At 35.2% G+C, this 22,593-nt stretch overlaps 1 protein-coding gene across 5 annotated transcripts in view; it reads left to right on the top strand.

Annotated features, from left to right (window-relative positions):
* FGF10 (fibroblast growth factor 10) overlaps window positions 1-21,670 on the top strand; it is a 66,954-nt gene extending 45,284 nt beyond the window's left edge. For all 5 annotated transcript variants that reach the window (XM_080574281.1, XM_080574279.1, XM_080574280.1 and 2 more), the window contains 2 exons: window positions 14,073-14,176; window positions 18,590-21,670. In XM_080574281.1, the coding sequence (XP_080430407.1) occupies window positions 14,073-14,176; window positions 18,590-18,787 (302 nt within the window). In that variant the 3' untranslated portion in view covers window positions 18,788-21,670. The remainder of the gene's footprint in view (window positions 1-14,072; window positions 14,177-18,589) is intronic.
* Window positions 21,671-22,593: the final 923 nt, after the last annotated feature.

Below are 22,593 nucleotides of genomic sequence, written 5' to 3'. Positions count from 1 at the left end.
TACATTGCCATAAAATGAAATTAGATTTGACAGATTTTTCTCTTGACAAATTCATGGTAGCTACTTCTCCGCTTTCTTCCATTTCCCTATATGAAAGGATGTATATTTAAGAATCAAAGGCCAACCCCACCACTTTAGACTAAAGGTCAATTTAGTTTCCTGTCTTTGGCAGCAACAGAAGCCTGAAGAGGAGAAGAGAACAAGCATATAGTGACAACTTCCTATTATGCTTTCCTAGTTTCTATCAATATTCAGTTCAGAGACTAATGATGGTATCCTTGTGCTAGGACTATATTTTTTTAACTAATTCTTCTGATTGATTTTCATGTAAACTGACATCCCACCAATGACTGTTGTAAGCTAATGAGCAGAATGTGAAAAGAAAAAAAAAAAAATTGTTTTGTTTTGTTTTGAACATTTAGCCAGTACTTCGATTTTAGATACAGGGAATAATTCTTCCTACTTCACTTTCTCAAGGTTGCCCACAATTTTACAGAATCCCTCTCCTCAAGCCATTTCTGTTCCACCCTGCAAAGCCCTGAGTTTTAGTGATTTCTCAAAAAATAGTTAATTCTTATTTCATGCATGTGCCCTTTCATGTAGTTTTTCCAGTTCTACTCCATCTTCTACATGTTGAGAGACTAGGCCAGCCTGCATGTTCAAAATGAAGCACCAATGGATTTAAATATTGTTGCTATATATTATTTCCTAAACATTCCCTATTCCTCTCCTGTACTTTCCTATTTTTTTCTTTCTACTATTTATTATATGACTGAGAATTGATAGCTGTACCACAAGCAATTCTGCAACACATTCCATGTTTATAAAATTAACAATATTCTCCCCATGTGCATTACATCACAACATTCATCTACATCAAATTTCATCTGGTATTTTACTGCTCTGTTAGCTGGAATCCTGAGAAACCTCTGCATTTACTTCCAGCTTCTTTTCAGATTTACTACCCTGAGTATTTCAGTATAAGCAGCAGGGTTCATCATGTCAGTATCCACCCACTATGGTGGATCACTAATGAATACATTGAGTATAAACAATGCAAAGAATTTACTGATTTCTTTCCTGAGAAAACTCATTATTTTTGTTCCCTATTTTTAACCTGTTATTTCTTTATTTATTGTTACCTAATATCAGTTGCACAGCACGTGTATAGAAAAGCAGATGCTTACTGGAAAATAATTGTAGAGTTGGTTCACAGACAAGCACATAGAAAGTTTTATATTTATTGTCTGTGTGCAGGCTGTGTGAACAGCACATGTACCATAGCTCTCAAGGTTGAGAGCCTAGCATATAAACTAGTTCACTCTTAGCTTTCTTTGGCATGAACGATTTCCTCGTGAGATGAACCTCCACAAAATTCTCATGATAGTTCATTGCAAGGACAACTCCTGAGAGGGAATATGGACAAGGCCAAGCCTGGTTTGGTTCTTTTGGTCTTATAAACTCTCATGCCAGGCTCTACAAGAGGATGTCTAGATGACTTTGGCATCAAACTATAAAAACCACACTGGTGGGATGCCACAGTCTTCACAACACTCAGAACTGAAAACAGACCTGTCAGTGGGCTACAGGTAAAGTCTCCAGAGGTCATCACAGGAAATTTGAACCAAGTACTCTCATGGATGTACCAGACTACCCTAGAAGGTGTGAACATGATTGCCAGACAATTTTGAACAGCCAGCCAAGGGGGCAGGTGCTCTTTGCAATGTTAGGCAGTAGTGTAAGTGAAGGTATCACTGAGCCTGACATAAAAGTAGGTAGAGAAGACAGGAGGTGCCCGCACTTTACATATTCCCTTCTGTATTCTATTGTCCATTAACTGTCCCAAGCATAGTTTTGTGAGTATTTGCACAGAAGTCTTGTGCATTTCAAGGAAAGGGAAAAAAAAAACAGGCTGCATGTGCAATTAGATCACATAATCCTGTGGGCAAAACATGCTTGTTAGCATGACATCTGAGGATGTCAGCATGCAAGATGGGAAACAATATAAAAAGAGACTTGAAGGTAATGAAAGCAGAAGGGTGTGAAGTGATTGTGCTCTGCAGATCAGCCTTTTAAGTTTCTGTGCAAGACTGACGATTTTGTCATCCTGCTTTTTGATGAGGTGTTGAATGAATGTTTAAGAAGACAGCACATATCACTGCTCATCAGAGTTAAAAAAAAAAAAAACTGTTTGTACTAGAAGAATGAAGATACTAGGTCCAGCCAGGTTAGGAGACAGTCAAGTATTAAAGATGAAAACACTGTGAAAGACATATATCAGGTGCTTGCACTGTAGCAGGCAATAGTTTACATCTGTGTGCAAGAGTACAGACCTTGTTACTTGTTTTAGTGTTTCAGCATACCTTTGATGATGAAGAAAGTGTACAAGATATGTAAGCCAGAGTACAAATCTAACATTAAAAATGAGAAGCTGATCACATAGCATTATAATGAGAATGATATATGCAGTGATTGAATGGTGTCTTTTCAATTGTTTGCAACTTAGGATGAATTAAGTACCCAGATTTTTTATGTCAGAAAAAAAAATATATATATATATTCAGAGCAAAGAACTCATGTTCAGAGGTCATCTAGTTATTTTCACTTATTAAACTATTGGCTTTAACATCATCTGCAGTATGAACTCACAATCAATTTCTCACTCCATTCACTTTGTCTCTTTATTTACTCCAAGATTATCCAATAACATGATTGTCTTTTTCAATAAATATTTTGTCTGAAAAACTTTAGAGAGTAGTTTGTTGGCAAAACACCCCCCAGGTTATACACAGTATTGATGCAAACTATGTAAATAAGAATACTGGAGTCGCAGGTCTGTCTTTTATTTGATCACATGCAACTCGGTCAAGAAAAGAATCTGAGGAAGAAAAATGCTGCAAGGGACAAACAACAGTCTGTAATTTTAAGATATACTGAAATACTGTTTGCAAACATTTTCTTAATACTGATCACCTTTACTGTACATCTTCCCTAGTCTACGCTTCCAAAATGTTCATTATATCCCCACAATCCTTATGAGGTTTCCTTAAAATAGTGATTATTATGACCAAGCAATATTAGGAATATTTGTGCGATTAAGGAATAAAATTGCTGAAAATATTTATAAGAACACGTGGATCCCACATTTTAAAATACCATGGATTCCTTTCTCCTGTGTGAGGCAAAACAAGATATAAATCATTAGCAACAACTAATTAATGTGATGGATTAGTGCATTTGGCAAGTTTCTGATTTGCATGGAAAACACTAAAACACCCTTTTCCTCATAGAAACACAGTACTATTAGGATACTGCTAGGAATTGTATTTAGCCATGGTCCCTAGAAACTGTAGAACTTTTTGTTTTACCCCAAAACTAGGTCATTGTGCCCATACAGATTTAGAAGGGGATCTTACTTTCCGCTGGCAGTGTGCATTGTAAATTCCCAGTTTTTGTGGTATAGTTATGCAATGAGTTTCCTTCTGTCTCCCACCTTACACAAGAAGGTACGTATTTGAAACTAGCAAATGAGAGAGCTTATTTTTCCAGTCCTGTTGTCTGTATAAAAAGGAGTCAAGCTGAGATCTATGAGGCCTCAAATTAAATATAACTGTTGAATGAAACTGTTCTCTCATTTCAATGTGCAGCTGAGTAGTATATGTGAGACAATCCCTGTAGGAGGCAACAGACCTGTCACTAGGATAAAGACCGCTGAGATAAAAGCAGCAGAGGCCATCTGCAACACACTGTAAGTGATACAACTTACATGCAACATCTGATACACCCGTGCATTTTCTTCATCTATTTGTACATACTCTGGCAGCTTTAGCACTCAGACTCACCTCCATGTGCTTGTACCTGTCAGTTCCTAAGTAGTGATTGGCACTAATTATAATTTGTACCCCATTTGTGAATATATATACTGTATCTGCTAAGAACTTCTGACTGAGCAACACTTGACTGCTCTAGCAGTGAAGGTCTGCCTTTCCTGAGACCACAAGTAATGAACTGCTTCTCCTTGCAGTCACCATGCATTTTGACTTTTTCTTCTGCAGTGCCACTGTCTATATATTATCCTTCTCTTGTGTGTTAGGCTGGGCAATAAATGGAACAGCCTTAATTCCATATGATTTCATCCAATTTGCTCTCTTATTCATGTTGAAATTTGTACAAGTGTTAAAATGCAGGAGGTGAACATAATGATCCTGAATGTAAAAGGTAACGTGGGATTCCACCCAGGTTACAAATAGGCAGCTCCATACACCCCTGAGGAAATTTACTGAACTATATTGGTGTCTTAGAAGCTTTCCATCATCCTATGTATTTCGGTGGAGACCTAGAAATTTAAGATTTGGCAGAACTCCTGAGTGCCTGGTCCTGTCTACTAAATGGAAACATATATGGTCTGCCAAGTTTCGATTAGGATTTGGATTGGGATCCAAGTTTCCTTATAAACACATGAAGTAATCTTTCTGCTCTATTCAGTACCCATAAGAGCTTAGTTAGAACACTAGTCCGGTCTTGGGCACCTCACTTCAAAAAAATTAGCCAATTGGAAAGACACCAGAAACAAAGCAATAGGAGGTCTAGAAAACATATACTACTAGGAATGACTGCAAAAACTTGGATTGTTTAGTCCTTAGGGTTTTAGGTTGATTTGTTTTCTATTGAGAGTTTATTTTCAAGCTAGATCATTCCAACGATTTTGTTTATAGTGCTGCTCCGCAAACAGTTATATTTGAAGGGTTGGTGAACTTCAGCACAGAGGCATGATAAAGTATCTGGGGGAAGGGAGGGCTTAAACTCCTTAAGTTGCCTTTGTCAACAGAGCTAACAAATCAGGTAACTACAACCCTGCATCTATATATATAGATCATATATTCTAAGTTGGGGTGTTTTGTTTTCCCCTTTTTCCTCCTGGCATGTTAATTGCTACTACTCCTTGGGTGGTTTGAGTTGTCAGCTGTAACTTCTCCATCCCAGAAACAGTTCAGATAATGAATTCTGACATTCTGTCTGTGTCTAATCTGCATGTTATCAAATCTCGCAATGTTGGGGTCAAGCATGTTGAGATCTTCAGACCCTTACATTTTCCATCAACATTCACATAGCTGGCTGTACCTCTTCCTGTCTTGGCTCAAAGCATGGAGCTCAAGAAATCTGAGCTCTTATTAACAGAGCTAGGTAGAGTTGGGTCTACCTGTAGCCATTCCATCTCCACAGCATGAATTAAATCCATGTGAAGGAAGTGAGACCGTTTATCATCTTCCCTCCCCCAAGACAATTCCAGCACTTAGGCTAAATCTGATGACGTATTAGCATGTAAGTGATGAAAGTAATGGAGAAGGTGTCCTTAAGGACAGATCTGAACACATCTTAACTGACAGCATAGGTGTATCCTTAAAGTCACTTCTTGCATTTCCTTTGCTTAAGTTTAACCCATCTAACTTCAGTCATTTAGCAGAGGAAGTGGCAATGTTCAGAACTGTCCTTTGAATCTGCCTATCTCTCTCCACACACTAGAAGGGAAAATTAATTTTCAGTTACATGTCAGTATTATGTGTTCATGCAGCATAAATTGCTTCCTGACATTTTTGTAGCTAAATTTAAACTTCTCCTCTACTAGCCAATAGATCTTACTATTGCATCACTAATAGGATTCCCTCTTCCTATGTACCATACTTCTGCCAACCTGCTATGTATTTGGTGTTACAGAGTTGGTTGAGTGGTCTTTGCTCTGCTCTGAAATCAAACTCATAAAAGCAGCAGATAAGGAAAGGAGAAGCAGCTTATCTTCTCTTATTCCCTCTGATTGTCTGACAAAGGGCTCTAATAATTAGTGGTTTTTATTGTTGTGCACAATGGAGATTTCACGTCTTATGCTGATACTGTGCTCATGCAGGAGGGCTCTGAAGTCTTGTTCCCACAGTCTTCCAGAAGTTTGGATATTTATCTCAGGCTTATCCAAATGCATTAGTTGTGGGAGAGCTCATAGAACATTCACATTTTGGCTATTGTTGATTTAAACTATGACATGTTAACAACTTTCTTTGTGGTATTTCAGTATCTTTATTACTAGTTTAGAGCAGGAAGGCTGGAGGTCTCAGCAAATATTAAAGAATAATAAAAAGCACCAAACATTTTAACTTCATATAAAATTTTGGTTTTAAGTCAAAGCTTGGTTTATGCTTCAGGTTGGTTCTTATTTCAGATTTCTGTACATAACTGTGTTATCTTGAGTTGTGGGATTTGTATTTGAAGTGGAGTTCATAGACAGCCACTAAATTCAGAAGATTACATTTTAGTGGAACTACTTTGATTCGTTGAAAGTCCTTCCAAAGGCAAGCCTTGCTTACCCCATTTTCAGTTTCTAGGTTTATTTTATTTTCTGTTCCACCATCTTTCTCTTTCTGATGTCAGCAATTCTTATGAAAAAACAAATAAAAAACAGGAGGTGTTCAATGCCAGGTTCAATGCCCAAAACCATGGGCAACCTGATCCTAGTGAGTGGCATCCCTGTCCATGGCAGTGGGTTTGAAACTAGAAACTAGATGATCTTCAATGTCTCTTCCAACACAAGCCATTCTATGATTCTATGGTATGATTGATAACAGTATACATTCTGACTTGGGCATGTTTTCAACTCACTCTCCACCAGTGTAAGTGGTGAAACAGAGTGGGAACAGACTCAATGACCCCATATTCCTTAGTACTTCACTCTTGTCTTTCATGACCACATCCAACCAATCTTCTCACTTCCTCAAACAAGCCTTTTTCAAATCACCTACTAAGAGCAGCTTTTTGAATTGTGAAATCTTTAACATGATGCTTTATCAACTCTGTTTGGCCCAAGACACTGCCAGTCAAAAGAACCTCTCTAGAGATGCTCCCTGCACGGTGATCTAAAAAAAAGTTCTGAAAACTTAGTTTAAATGTATGTTGCAAATTTCCCCCTCTCCTCCCTCCCATTACCCACTTTCTACCTGCCTTCACAGGCCCAGCATCTTCTTGTCAACATTTCAGAAACTGGAAAGTTTCAGAAACTCTCAGTCATTATCACATTCTGTCCAGATGAACTCAGTCTTATTCTGTGGTGCAGACACAAGAGAAGGCAAGGGAGGGAAGGACTGCCTGTGGATTGTCATGTATATGGGTGGCATCATCTCTGAAATGCGAAGTCTCTGAATTGGGAAGTATAGAAGGTAGTCCCGTTCCTTTACATTAAGACTAGGGTTACAGACATGTAAAGTGCATTTTAGGAACTTACTATATAAATGACACTACAGAAAAACAGTCACTGCCTCACACTACATAGAATTTGATTCCAGAATCAGGTGGTTCTCATTGCAGGGTATGGTTTTTTTTTGGTCCATTGTAATGCAGACTTGATAATGTATCTAGTACTCTGTCACGTCTGCTTCCTAACAAATTGCTTGACATAATTTCACACAAGTACTAGGATATTATGTAATTTTTTTGAATTAGTGTACAGAATTATGTAAGAGCATTTTTTGTTGTGTTTTTTTTTTTTCTTTTGATTTTAAACAGTCCCTCTGTGTGGAACAAGATAGCCAGTCAGCTTTCTGTTGCCTTCTCATTTATATAATGATCACTTTTATAAACCATAAAAATACAGTTTATTTAAGTTAAATATATTTGGTTTCAATTGGGAATATGTTTCGAGCCTTTGGGACCTGTAAAGAGAGCATATGCATGGCTACAGGGCACATCTCAAGACGATATTTAAGATGTTTCTAATTAGATTGAGTTGGAAATGGTTTGGGTATTGAAAACCATGCTTTTATAGTGGATGTGGTCAACGGGGATTAGTTGTAATTGTTGGAGTTTAGAGAATTATGGCTGTAAAATAAGTGTGCTATCTGTTTTAAAACCATAATGGAGGCCACAGCATTTTTTTATTTTCTACTTCTTTTTTTTTTTTAATTTCTTTTCTTTTCCAAGTTTCTAAAGAACATAGAACTGGAAATGAGTAACTACCGATGAGAATTTCCCCCCCAATAACATTATTTTTGTATAGCTTATTATCAAGCCTAGTTACAAGTCAAATTATACCATAGTAATTATTTATTTTATTCATTTTGTTGATGTGATTATTTTTTAGCAATGCAAATGACTGAGCCCAAGCCATGGCATAAAATTAGATACTAGAAACATATTAGGTAGTATTTCAAGTACCTTTTTTGTTCAGTCTCCATAGAAAAATAACACAAACTCCAACCAACGGTAACTAACACAGGTTAGAACAGAAAAAGAACATGATAATAAATATAATACTTATCTTTAAAAAAGGAAAAAAAAAAGACCTAGAGACAAGTCAGCATATCTAGAGAAAAAATATGGGGCAAATAATTTTTAAATATATGCTTATAAGCACCTAAGAAATTATAAACCAAAATAATTGATAGTAATGCCAAACCATACCAAATTTGCATCAGTGATGGGCTAAAAACTTTGTGTACAGGAGAGAAGCAGTAGGTATCATAAATTTGGGAAAGATTTTTGAAATCAATATATCAGAATATTCTCTTAAACAAGAGTAACAAACAAAATCTAAGTGACAGTCTTACAGCATAGAAAGACTTCACCATTTTTCCCTGTCAATCTTAACAGAGGCATCAAGTTTTGCAAGAGTTTCCTCAAAGTGTCTCCTAATCAAAAATCCATTAACAATTTGAGTGAAAACATTGAAAATATAGTTATAAAAGTTGCAGAAATATGAAACTTGGAATAGTTGCAAGTGTTTTGGAAGACTGAATAAGAACTCAACATGAAAAATTAGAGAAATTATAAAGTAAATGAAGCCACCTAACTGGGGTGTGTGTAAAGTACGATATTTAATTAGGAGCAATCAAATTCACAACTATATGATGAGGAGTGACTGCTTACATTTCTTCCATGTATTCAAGATAGTGAATCACAAATTGGACGTGGAAAAAAAAAGAAGTATGCATAAATGTATGAATATGCATATATCTTTTGCAGGAAATGTTTCTTCATGTATCAACACAGATAAGATTTGATAAGAGCATTACACCTGTGCTGTGGGGACATGGAACAGGACTGTTGAAGGTCTAGAAAATCTGAAATCTTTAAGGAAAGCATTGAATATTTGTGTTTCTTTAGAAAGCATAAGTTGGTAGATAGATAGGTAGATGTGATAATAATTCCAGAATATGTAAAAGGTTTCTGTAAAGAAAACAAATAAATCTCTTTTTCATGTCACTTTAAACAGGAAACAATGGGCCTAAATTGCAACAAGGCCATTTTTATCAGATACCAGAAAATCTTCCTAACGTAGACAGTGTATATAGGTCACCTGGGAGGTCACATATCATTTTTCGAAAGTGTTTAAGAACAAATCATCTGCCAAGAATAGTTTTCCTGACTAAAGCCAGGGAATACCCTCACTCTGGCATCCTTTTAGCCATATTGTCTTTGACTATATAGAGATTCTTACCTTCAAGCCTGTTTACTCTTGAGAGCCAATGGAAATTATCTATATTTTTTATTTCAGTAACATAGAAGCCCAGTCATGCCACATAGCTCTACTATAGAAACCTTGAGGAAAATACAAAACAATTTGGCTCCTCGAAGAAGCCAGTTTCATTAGGTGGTGAAAACACTACAGTTTAATGCTTCATACTGTATGTTTCAATTGCTTTAGTTTACACATTCCTGCTGAATTTAATAATGACTCAAGAATAATCAAATACATATTTTCACCCTTAGATCAAAGGCACTTGATTTAAATCCAGTCTATTTCAAAGTTCTGGAAAGTCCTTATGACTTCTGCTTGTAGATCTGTGTCAGATGAGCTGATGCTCTCATCCTGACCTCTGGAATTTGTGTCTACATCACAGACACCTACAAAAAGATCTCCATTACCTTCAACAGATTTCTATCAAATACACAAGACAATCTCCTCCATAGCAAATGAGTAAATGATGCTGAATCATTTGCAATCTAGACAAAAGATAGTTCTGTGCTTGTAATGAGCATGTAACTCCAGTGAAGTCTCCAGGGCATACAGCTAGTAACAGGGTAGATGTTACCAAACTAGACCCCTGCTACCCAAGGAACAATAGATCAAGAGTACTACATTTATTTGAAAGAAAAACATCCTTTAAAATTTATACTTCTCTCCTCAAAATATTGCAGAGGTTAAAATATGCAAAATTTTCATTGAAAATTATACAACTTTTTTCAACTCCAAAAAAAAACAAAACACACCCAATGAAAATAAATCCAGGATCACTGGTCATGAGATCAAACTGATAATAGTTCAGACAAATTCAGCTACATTTGGTTGCAGTTAAATAGCATAACTGGGTACAATCAAGCTAGTTACTCTTATATATAATGTTAACATAATAACATTTCTCCTCATTACTTCCCTTTAGCTGCCTGATTGGGGGTATAATGGCATATGAGATAGTGACCAAACTTTACCAGAAAAATTTTCATGATTTATATAAATGCTTCTGTTATTTTAACTTGGATATTGTAGTGAAGAGCAGTGTATCACCATTAAAATGGGTTAATTTAGTGCAAGTTTCATATTTAAGCACTGTTCTCCTTCAGCTGCACTCAGAAATTTCACAAGTGCAATAGTCTGTTAAGTTAATCTAATATAGTGTTATTTCAAGGATACTATGACAAACTATAAGTCAGTTTAATCCATTTCAACATACAATAATTAATAATGCTACATATTATGCCAGTTTCAGATTTTCTTTTTGTTGTTACTGGTGTTAGAGACAGACCCAGCCTAGTTTTACTGGTGATGCTTGGGTTACAGCTATTAATTTCTACACTAAAATTCTTCTGACTAAATTCTTCTCATCAGTTTTTGGCATGGAAAAGACCTGAAAACGAGTTTCTCGCACAGCAAGAGAGGGGTGTTGTAGCAACATTCACAACACAGTCTTACCCTCTTATAGGTTGTCATCCACATAACTTAAAACATTCCACTTAACTGCTCTTGATTTTGAGTGCAAATACTGTAGAGGATGACCCATTGTAGAGAAATATCAAAGACCACTGTTCTGTATTAATGCTTTTGCAGAAAATCAAGAAGAAACTTTGGCTTTTCTTTGCAGTGAAAATGAGCAACATTATAAGAGCACCAAAAACATAATAGGCCTTAGCTGGTATAGGCTTACTGATCTGCTTGTGTCAATGGTACAACACTGGTAATATATGAGCTGGCTAACAAGACCTAGTTAAGGAACTCTGACAACTTTACTTGAGATTAGAGAGTATAATTCTCTTCATCTTATTTATGGAAAAGGATACAGAGCTGCTTTGTCACTGTAGTCAAATTAGTCTTAAAAGTAGGTTATGGGTCTTACCTCACTCTTCCTGAACACATTCTGGAACTTCCCAGATTACTAATTTACTAATTTTACTAATTGACTAATTTCCCCCAATTTACGTCTCCTCTTATTTCCACCTAGGACCTTGTGCTAATTCGCAAGCTAACATTACATATAGGTAACTAATGGAAGTTATGTTTTGATTTTTCATTTATCTAACTGGGCATATCTTTTTCCACCTGGCAGTGGAAAAAGACAGCTCTAGATATATCAGAGGCACCTTTAGTGCTACTGAATTGGAAACACTTCTGATGATGGAATGAGCTGATTTGGGAAATTGTTTTTCTTACCCCCTCATAGGTAGCAGACTTGCAATGCCATATGTAACTATGCTTTCACGGTTTATTTAAACCCACTGGGTTTCAAGCTCAAGAGGTAATTAGCACAGAACAGTTCTCATGCAGCTGTAAGAAACTCAGTGGATATTCAGCTCTATAAGTGATGTTTTTCAATATATATGTGCAACACAATCTTTAACAGTGTTGATTTTTCATGCTGTAAAGAAACAATTAAATTCTTACAAGAGAAGGCTTTATCACTGCTTTTTTTTAACAATACATGATAAACTATACCTATCAACACTTACATTTACATATTGAAATCAGTATTTGCAGCATGAGGCACTCATAAAGAAATTAAAACAAAATAACTCTCCTCCTCGAGCTCTTTATAGGTTTGGACAGGAAATGTATTGTGTATATATACATATATACACATATATAACATATATATATATTTCTGGTTTAACATGGTCCATTTTTTGGAGAGCTTTACTAGATCCTAGACCTCTTGTTGTTTATTGTTGCAGTTCTCATTGAAGTCTTTCTAATATGCAATCACTCTAGACCTTGTAGCTCTGGCCAGCCTACTGCTTCCTGTTAAATAAATACAAAGTCTCTGGTAATTACACTATAATTTACATATACTTTTATAAAAATTTAGGTAATTTATATAAATTCAGAATATATATATACTATATTTATATATATGTATGTAAGTATATTTAAAAATGCAGTCAGAAAAGTCCATCTCTTCTTTCGTGGCAATAAAAGGAAGTTTTTCCTGTTATATTGCCTAGGTTTATGTTTCTTTTATTTTTCATGTCCATAACCTATATCATCAGTTTTCTTCCTATTAAAAATCAGATATTGTTTTGTCATGCTTCATTCAAAGCCACTGTCTAGCTAACATCAAAGTTTCTATGTCAAGTCACAGAACAAGTAACAACCTCACTCATCTGTTAATCCTCACTTATACAGACCAGCAGAACAATGGCCATATAGCTTGACTTTTCCATTGTACCTAAAGCACCCATTATTAATATATATATATATATATACATATATGCAGTGAAGGAGCTTCCTACAAACCTCCACTGCAAACTAAACTGCACATGCTTACACAGTCTGCACAGACTGCATAGAGTTTTCATGGACAGAAAATCAGTATTTCCAGACAAAGCACTGAATAACAAGCTACACTGAGATTCAGTTGGTGTGTGGTTACCATAAGGAATCTTAAGTAAATAAAAAAAAAAAACCATACAAATTTTCCAGTCTTTCTCTGCTCAGACAAAAAGTGTTGGACGTATTTAGGAGCAAATTATTGCAGACTCCTTTTCTTTAAGTAGTTGGCAACTCATCAATGTTGTTCCAGCTGATCTATTCATCATATTATTTGTTGGCTTCATGTAGGATGTTTTTTCTCTAAGATTTCCCAATACTTTTGGCCCTCCAGTAATTTCCCCAGTGGTGGCCCCTTTGTGACCTCCAAGTTAGATTTTTTTTTCCCACTACTACTACTTTAATATCAGTAAAAAGGTTGGAGTATACTACCTGGATAAACCATTTAGAAGATATTTGTTTGGAACTATATTTATCCTATATTAAAGCATATGCATTAAAACAACAGAGCCATCCAGTTGCTCTAGTAATAGCTGAAAATAGACCTCTGAAGCCACTTCCTATGTAAGTGGTACTAACTGCTAGTCCCAAATCAGTATGCTCTTGGACAGAAAATACAGAGATGAAAAGTTCTGTGTCCCATTACTGGCCCCTTGAGCCATCCAGTATCCCAGAAATAGTTTGTTTTAAAGAAAAAAAAAGAAAAGTAAAAAGTTAATCATATTTATTACAAACAGAGCAAAATGTTACAAAGAGAGCAAAATGTTTCTGATATCTGAAAGGCAAAGATAATGTGGCCGTTAGGGTTAGTCTTACTATATCCCAAAATGTCAACACTCTTGCCAAAAATGAATTTATCATCTCAGTGCAGCCAAGAGATTTAGTTTATCTAAATGTCCTACAAGGAATAAATAGTTTACCACTGGTTTTGAAGATTGGGATAAATCTGACATTCTATTGACATATGCTATAGATTTAATTTAATGCTGTGGTTCAGATGTCTCTTCTGATAAATTTTAGAGAAATCTGTACTAAGAAGAATGAAGCTGTTTCAGTATTTATGGGGTTTAAAATGCAGGGTTTGCAAAGGAAACATGTTAATTGAAACAATATTTGTGTATATTCTTGCAGTGGTTTGGAGAATGTTACTGAAGTCTATTGGTCAGTTCGTTCTGAATATTAGAAGCTTAGTATTTTGGGGGGTTTATTGCTCTTTCTATAGTGAGAAAATCCTCTAATGAAGTGATTAAATAGTTGAATTTTTATTTTTTAGGCATATTGGAGATAACATCCGTTGAAATTGGAGTCGTGGCAGTTAAGTCCATTAAAAGCAACTATTATTTAGCCATGAACAAGAAAGGAAAAGTCTATGGCTCTGTAAGTACTTTTTTTACCTTCCAAACAGATGGCAGTAGTCAGTATATTTCCCTCTCTTACCTACTGAAAATCCCACTTGTCTGTGTATTACTACTAATTAGAGCTAAAATTAGCTGTTCATCAAAATTTCGCCCTCTGGTAAACCAGCAGCCCCCCAGCCACAAGCTTCTTGTAGCTGGGATTTATTACGTTCATTGCTTCAGTCACATTTCTTACTAACTAGTGGCTGATTGAAAGGATCTACGAAATGTAATCTTTAAGGCTCTTTTTCCATATTTTTCACAGAATCACAGAATCATCTAGGTTGGAAGAAACCTCCAAGATCACCTAGTCCAACCTCTGACCTAACACTAACAAATCCTCCACTAAACCATATCACTAAGCTCTACATCTGAATGTCTTTTAAAGACCTCCAGGGATGGTGACTCAACCACGTCCCTGGGCAGCCCATTCCAATGCCTAACAACCCTTTCGGTAAAGAAGTTCTTCCTAATATCCAACCTAAACCTCCCCTGGCACAACTTTAGCCCATTCTGCCTCGTCCTGTCACCAGGCACATGGGAGAACAGACCAATCCCCACCTCGCTACAGCCTCCTTTAAGGTACCTGTAGAGTGCTATAAGGTCGCCCCTGAGCCTCCTCTTCTCCAGGCTGAACAATCCCAGCTCCCTCAGCCGCTCCTTGTAAGACTTGTTCTCCAGACCCCTCACCAGCTTCATCACCCTTCTCTAGACTCGCTCGAGCACCTCCATGTCCTTCTTGTAGTGAGGGTCCCAAAACTGAACACAGTACTCGAGGTGCGGCCTCACCAGAGCCGAGTTTCTGCAGTACTGACACATAATTAGTGATTCTGAGGAAATAAAGTGTACTTAAAATGTTGTAAACTTCAGCTGATGGAGAAGGCACACCATATTATCAAAGTATGAGTGCTGAGAAGAAGATTTCTGGAGCAGTTAGCTATAAATTGACTATAGTAATTAACACATAAGCTTATAGACAGGACAAAGAGACAGGGATTTTGACTGAGAAGAATTTGGGTATCATCATTTGAAAATTGTACTATTTGCATTTCTGTAAGTTTGGGTTTACTGATATTTCCAGTTTAAAAAAAAAAAAAAAAAAAGAAAGAAATTAAAATAAAATAAAATAAATAAATAAAATAAAATAAAATAAAATAAAATAAAATAAAATAAAATAAAATAAAATAAAATAAAATAAAATAAAATAAAATAAAATAAAATAAAATAAAATAAAATAAAATAAAATAAAATAAAATAAAATAATAAATTCTTAATAGGAAGCAGTATAATCTAGAAATCTGACTACTAAATTCAAGTTTACACCCACACATCCACATGATGGCATAGACACCAGATTGTTCTGTTATTACATAACAGTTGGTTTGTAATTTTGCAACTTTTTGTCCAGTTTGAACCCACATAAGTGTAAATTTAGTCATGTACAAAGGTGATGAGCCAATCTTCAGATTACTCTGGATTCAGAACATCCATAGGCTTTAAAGGGGTAACATAGTTAAGCCCACTTCTGCTGAAAACAATAAAGTATTGCCAGTCTGAGACTACCGATTGCATCAACTGAGACTCAAGGGGGTTGATGTCATTTGGCCCTTTTTTTCTAAGTAAGCATTTCTGTCGGGTGCATTTAGTTCATATAAACTTCATAAACTGTCTTCCCTTATCTGCACTGTTACTAGTCACTCCTAGTTTATGAGGTTACTTCTGACCTCCTCAGCTCCTGGACAGTGTTGAAGAATTGCATTAGGGACAGAAAGACCTGAACAGAGAAATTTTTCGTAAGCTCCCATAAATGTAGATTTTAAGTTATAAAATTACACTGGTGAGATATAACAATCAGTGGTCAGCCCTGCACCATTGAGAGCCATAAGGGTATACTGAGTGGCTGACAATGTTACCTTTTGTCAATTAAGCTCCGTTGCTTTATTGATCACAGGAATACTTCTGGACATAAGTGAATACATTAGCCTAAATCACTGTAGTCAATACACATCTTGGTTAATGTTGTTAACTTAGTCATTTGTGATGATCTGTCCCAAAACCTAAGATAAGGTTTCCTACCCAACTTGTTAGCCATTGCTGGTGCGGTAAGAGTTCATCCAATCCTACTGATACACAAAAGAAGGCAAAGCAGCTTTCTTGTACCATAGGTGGAAACTGCTGCCATAAGATTCAGTAATTCACAGTGTATTAGAAATAGTGTTGACAGGAGGATACGAATGAGGAAAGCTGTTTTTTCAATTCCAACTGAGATAATTTTTTCAATATTCACATCATAAAATCACAATATAATGACTTATCAAAACCTATTCCATAATACTTCAGAGATTTCAAGAATGCTTCTGTTATTATTTTTCCCATCCTCCTAAGACTTGCAGTTAGACTCATATTACTGCAGAGTGGCAGCTTGCAGATGGATATGAAAAACAGAACCAATAAAAATTTTAAAAACACTCTTAAGCATGTGCACAATAGACATTCATTCACCATACAGGTGCAGGGCTATACTGAAATTTGGTTGGAATGAACAAAGCAGTCCTGGGCTAACACTCAGACCCCTGCCAATAAGACTTCTTAGCCACTTCACAACATCATTTGTTCTCTCTGTATTATCTAAGAATAGGGGAAAAAAAAAAAAAAAAAAGAAAAAACAAAGTTTGGATTCTAGTATGGTTCTACATCTGGAAGAACAAGTAAAGTAAGACTGTTTCTCTGTTTATCAAATATGTTACCATTTGACTAACAGGTTAGAGGAAGCCAAGGAAGACTCATTATTTGGTTTCTTTAACAAGTTAACATTATGTCAGATAGGAAAAATTACTGTGGTTTAGAACTATAATTGATAGTCACCTGCCTTCTTAATACCTTGACACAGGAAGTGGCAAATTACTACAGCAAGTAAAAGTTAAATGATCTGTATATTACCTTATGAATACAGGCAGCATTAATGGTTGTTTTGCATAGAGTTTTCTCCTGGCAGTGTATTCCCAACAGTTATTGTTCCACTAACTACTAATCCAAAAACTGAAGTGCATTTTGGGAGCCAAATTGTGTTTGCATATGTGTAATTGTGTTAAAACAAGCATTAAGTATGTGTTCTGTGGTCTTAAAAACAAGTAAAATGTTAATAAGACACCAGAAACTTTCTACTGTATTGAAGTACTGAACATTAAGTAGTTTAAAAAATCTAGTTTAAATTAATAGGAATAGAAAAAAATATGTATTTGCCCTGTGTTACTTTAAAAAAAATGAATTCAGCTAAATAATGTCTATTTTATTAATGCAGATACTTTCTATATATTTTTTTACCTGAATACCTACAGATTTTGGTCATAATCAAAAAATTCCTGAAATTATTATCCCATGAAAAATGTTTTATTATTCATACAAATTTGTTATCTTGTTCATAAACACCTTAAGAATGCTACATGTAATTAGTATATCATACTCTAAGATTCTAACATGCTTCTGTTTGAGCTGTACAACATCTTGTTTTTTTAAATGCAGAAACAACAGAATATCAATTTTTGGTTGATGTTTTAGTATGTTGTAACTTTTATACTTTCAAAAGCTTTCTATATGGAATATAAGTAATTTGATCTGGCTTTTTTATATGTAGTAATTACTTGTTTGTGAAAACAAGGCTTTCTTGTCTTTACTATAGAGAAGCAGATCCAAGTAAAAGCGCATTTAACATTATAGAAAAAAACAGTCTCTACTTGATTCCTCATGCTTGTATTTTTTATCCTTTATAGCAAACTGGCAGCTGGTTCTCCTTTAAAAATAGAAAACATTAATCCATGGTACCCTACCCAAAATTGCTCTGAATTTTACTGTGAATATCTTCTCAATAAGATATAGGCTCATATATGAATCATGCAGGCTCATACATGAATCTTTTTTTCAGGCCAAGCCCCTCTTCAAATCAGCAAGTAAACAGGCTTCACATCCATTCTATCAACAGTATGACAGTGATTTGCACCCACCCAAAAAAGCACTTTTTCATGGCCAATGTGGTGTAAAGGATCTTACTTTCAATACAAAGTAGGCCTGTGCCATTGTTTAACATATGGCATCAATAATCTGGTTCAAGATATTTAAGGGTTGTATTTGTTACAACTGAAATATGATGAATGATTCCAAGAGTACTACCTCATACTTTGAGTTTATTGTTGAGAATATGATTTAATATTGTTCCTGTATTCCAATACAGAGAAGTTGCATTTTCAACTCTGGCTGAATTATATCATTTTATTGCTATAATTATTGCTAATTTTTTTTTCACTTTTTGTAATCTAAGTGATGTTGTTTTAAATGCTATGGACTCAGTGAAATTTGTTTATTCTGAGTTGGTGTACTTGTTTTCTTCTTTTTACAGAAGGAGTTTAATAGTGATTGCAAATTGAAGGAAAGAATAGAAGAAAATGGATATAACACATATGCATCCTTAAATTGGAAGCACAATGGAAGGCAAATGTTTGTGGCTCTGAATGGAAGGGGAGCCACAAAGAGAGGACAGAAAACAAGAAGGAAAAACACTTCAGCTCACTTTCTTCCAATGGTAGTAATGTCATAGATGAAGGAACTATATTATCAATTCAGTTGAAACAAAAGCTCTTACGTCAAGCATAATTTGTAGTCCTCTCGAAGAGTAAATGCAAAGAAATAGCGCAGATATCTGCTTGTTTGAAAAGAGCAGGGGAAACCTCTGAAGGTTTTGAACTCATTGCTGGCAGATCAATATTTACTTATATTTAGTTCAGTGTCATATCTTAAAATCAAGATACAAGCTGGATGAAATGGGATGGAAGTTATTGCCAGCGTGAACAATTTGATTATTTTTTTTTAATCTCTGCGACGGAATTTAAGGGATGAGAGACAATCTATTGAATGATCTTCATGGGGAAAGTTATTTATGGAATACTAACTTGTATCAAAGACCTTAATTGCTCTTTCAAGCCTAATGATCCAATGAACAGTTAGACACACAAGCATTTACTGGAAGCACTTGGGTCATATGTACAAGCAAAGATGTTTCTGGAGACGCCCTGTGGAAGAACGGATAGGATTAAGGAATATAAGCAAAGTAGTGTAAAACTATTCTAACAAAACAGATAGTACGGTTTGCTTGTATGTTCTAACTTCATTTCTTTTTATTTCTCTCTAAGTTATTTATTTAATAGGATGTTAAATATCTTTTTGGTTTGAAATGTTTTCCTCATTTGCTTGTTGTTTTCCCTTTTTCTCAGTACTTTACACAGAGGTTGATAAGTTCAAGTGTCAAAACCTCATAAATACACTGAGAATAAGTAATGGACATGGCTTTAAAGGCAGAATTTAATGTGTATAATCCATTTTTTTTTTCTTAAACTGTCTTGCACTTAAGCAAAAAGACCAAACAAGCAGTGCTTGAATTTATGGTATTGGGTGTCTATGTTGGAGAGGTTTTTTTACTTCTCAACACTCAAGAACAAACTTCAAGAAATACTTTGTTCAAAAGGTCTTTCTGCTGTTTTTAAATTGAGAGGAGGGGCCACCTCTGTACTTGGGTGTCAATGCATCTGTGTGTATATATGTCTGACTTGGATTTCAATGGGGATCAAAGATGCATTGCAATCAGTGAGAAACTTTGCGGCAAGCATTGGGCTGGAACCTAGATGTGGACAGCCCAGTTAAAATCACTGAGACTGCACATATTAAAAGTAAAGAGTATGTAATTCCCAAGTGTAAAATTTGGTCTCTGAAAGGTAAGTAAGAAGGCAACACAGTCCTGCACTCCTTATTCAGTTAATATGCCCATTCAGCACATTTGTCCTTGTTACCAGCTTGTAGAATCACAGGCATATACTGGGAGCAATACCTAAATAAGGACTGAGGGATAGGGGATTCAAAATCATGCTCATGCATTTATCAGAGACTATTACTCACATGTATATTATATATGAGAGCCAACCAAAAAGCTGTGCTGGTATCCAGCTTTAGCATGCCTTTCATATCCATCATAGTAACTGAAGGCTCAAAATGCATAATATCCAGCACATTTTTATAAAGTGTTACTAGTCCCATGGCTTAACTTGAGCAACTGCAGTATAACAAAGTTAAGCATGATATGAAGTCTGTTCAATTAAAGGTACATAAGGTTTGTTTTATGTTTTGCTTTACTCTGTAATTTTAGAGAGCTCTGGATAGCTCACCAATATAACCATATTGAGATTCATTTTGTTAGAGCAGATAAATAGAAAACAGTACATCAAACAATTTGTACCACTGTCTTCACATTGTATTCCACTAAATAAATAAATAAGCCTTTGCAGTGTCTGTAGTAAGAAACAAAAGTAGTATAATATTATTTTGTTCTAAATACTTTAAGTGATAACTATGAGATTATATTGATGCTGCAGTTTTGTCTTCAATATTTCTTGTTGTGAAAAAGTTGGTTTTATTTTTATTGTTTGGAAACTGTATTTTGGTACAAAGGAGAGCCTTGCTTAATGTGTCTTTTTGAGAATGTTTAACCTCTAAAAAGTCTGGTGTTGGAGTCTTCTATAACTTATTTAAGTCAATGTTTAACCAGCACTTCAATCTTAACCTGTTATTTAAATATTAGCTTTTTTTTTTTAAAGCAAAACAATAATAGCCTTCCCATAAAAAAAAAAAAAAATGGTCAGATTGTATTTCCTGTCCTTAAATAAAGTCAATTGTTTTAAAACCAGAAAGTCATTTGAGACAAAACGTTTTAGCCGATAGCTAACATTACATTTCATGGAACTTTATCTCCAGCTTGCTTCTTCACAAATGTGACTTTTCTAGAAAGGGAAATAATAATTTCAGATTTTAAATGTACATGCAGATGATCAGCAAACTTAACTACCATAGTAGAAGTGAGGTTTTGTTGTTTAAAATTTGTAATCAATAATTAATACTGACAAGGCATAATGGACCACCCACAGTGAACATTCAGTGTTAGCCTGGGCAATTGCAGTATTGGCTGACCACTTAAAGAACATTTAGGGTACAAATGAGGTTCTCTTTTTACAGAATTACCTAGTTTACTTGGTCAGGGAAGGGATTATGCATAAGCTTTATCATAGTACTCAAAACACTATGCTGCTCAGAGGCCAAAATCAGAAAATATCACTTTTCCAAAGTGAGTCAGGAGCCATTTATGACATGAATAGTTGTTTCTGAGAATTAACCAAAGCAAAATGACCTTGAAGGAATCAATGATTCCTGCATTATTAACATACTGTAATACCCACTGTGGTGGAAGCAAACTGCAGACACTCTAGAGTATCACAGTTCTTCAACCATAAGCTCTGTTTTCTGTCAACATAACAGACTCCTGAGCAAAAGGAAAACAGGGGAGGATTTAAAAAGAAAACAAAAACAAAAATTACTGAGCAACAATGTATAGCATGTTATATTTAAATAAAAATAATAAAATCTGGGGAATAGAGAATAAGAGTATTGTCCTTGTTTGTTTTATTAACCTGAAGTGATATTGCACAATTAAAAATAAAAAGGGAAAAGGTCTGTTGTACTACAGGATGTGGTTTGGTGCTGTATAGCCCCAAAACAAAACAAAACTCGCTAGAACATTTGTAAAGTTTCTTTAATTTTTTGCATGTGTGAGTCAGCTATCTCCACACTAATAACAACCAAATGCTTTAGATTCTTCCCGTAAGTATTCAGATCCACCTAGTTTATACAGTGGAAAAAGTAATGAGTTTAAAGCAAGCACCTTTAATGAAAGAATGAAGGGTTTTAGGAAGAACATGTACTTACATTTTTAAAGTAAACTTCAGAGATAGAAAAGTAGTCACATTTTATACAAGATTTCATTCAAGACATTTTATGTTATAAAGTTCACTAGAGGTTAGTAAGCTTTAATAATATAAGTGTATGAGTACGTTATAATTCATGTCCCTGCTGAAACTGATTGTCTCTATTCCTACAGTCCTAACTGCTTCAATCCACAAGCTACTTGAGGAAGACATTGCCTATTTTAAAGAGTCATTATTAACCCTCTTAAATTAGATTTGTGAATCTGAATTCATTCTCCTTATTCTCTGTTGAGCTGGAGAAAGAAGAGCACAACACAACACACAAACACATTCTGATGCAGCTAGTCGGTGTATGATTACTGACGGTGTTTTCAGAAAAAGCTCATCGAGTGAAACAATTCCAGTGCAACTGCAAGTAACAGACAAACACATGCAAAAGGTTATGTTTCCCATCACGTTATGTGCAAAAAAAAAAAAAAAAATGAATAAGAAAAATTAGTTTACTTCATACCTATCAGATTAAAATTCATAGTTATGTCTACCTACTCAAAATATTTGAACCTCATGTTTAACTATACGGAGCTTTCTCAGACTATGT

Source organism: Anser brachyrhynchus, assembly GCF_964034855.1.
Source record: "Anser brachyrhynchus genome assembly, chromosome: Z".
NCBI lineage: Eukaryota > Metazoa > Chordata > Aves > Anseriformes > Anatidae > Anser > Anser brachyrhynchus.
This window is presented reverse-complemented; position numbering and strand designations above follow the sequence as displayed.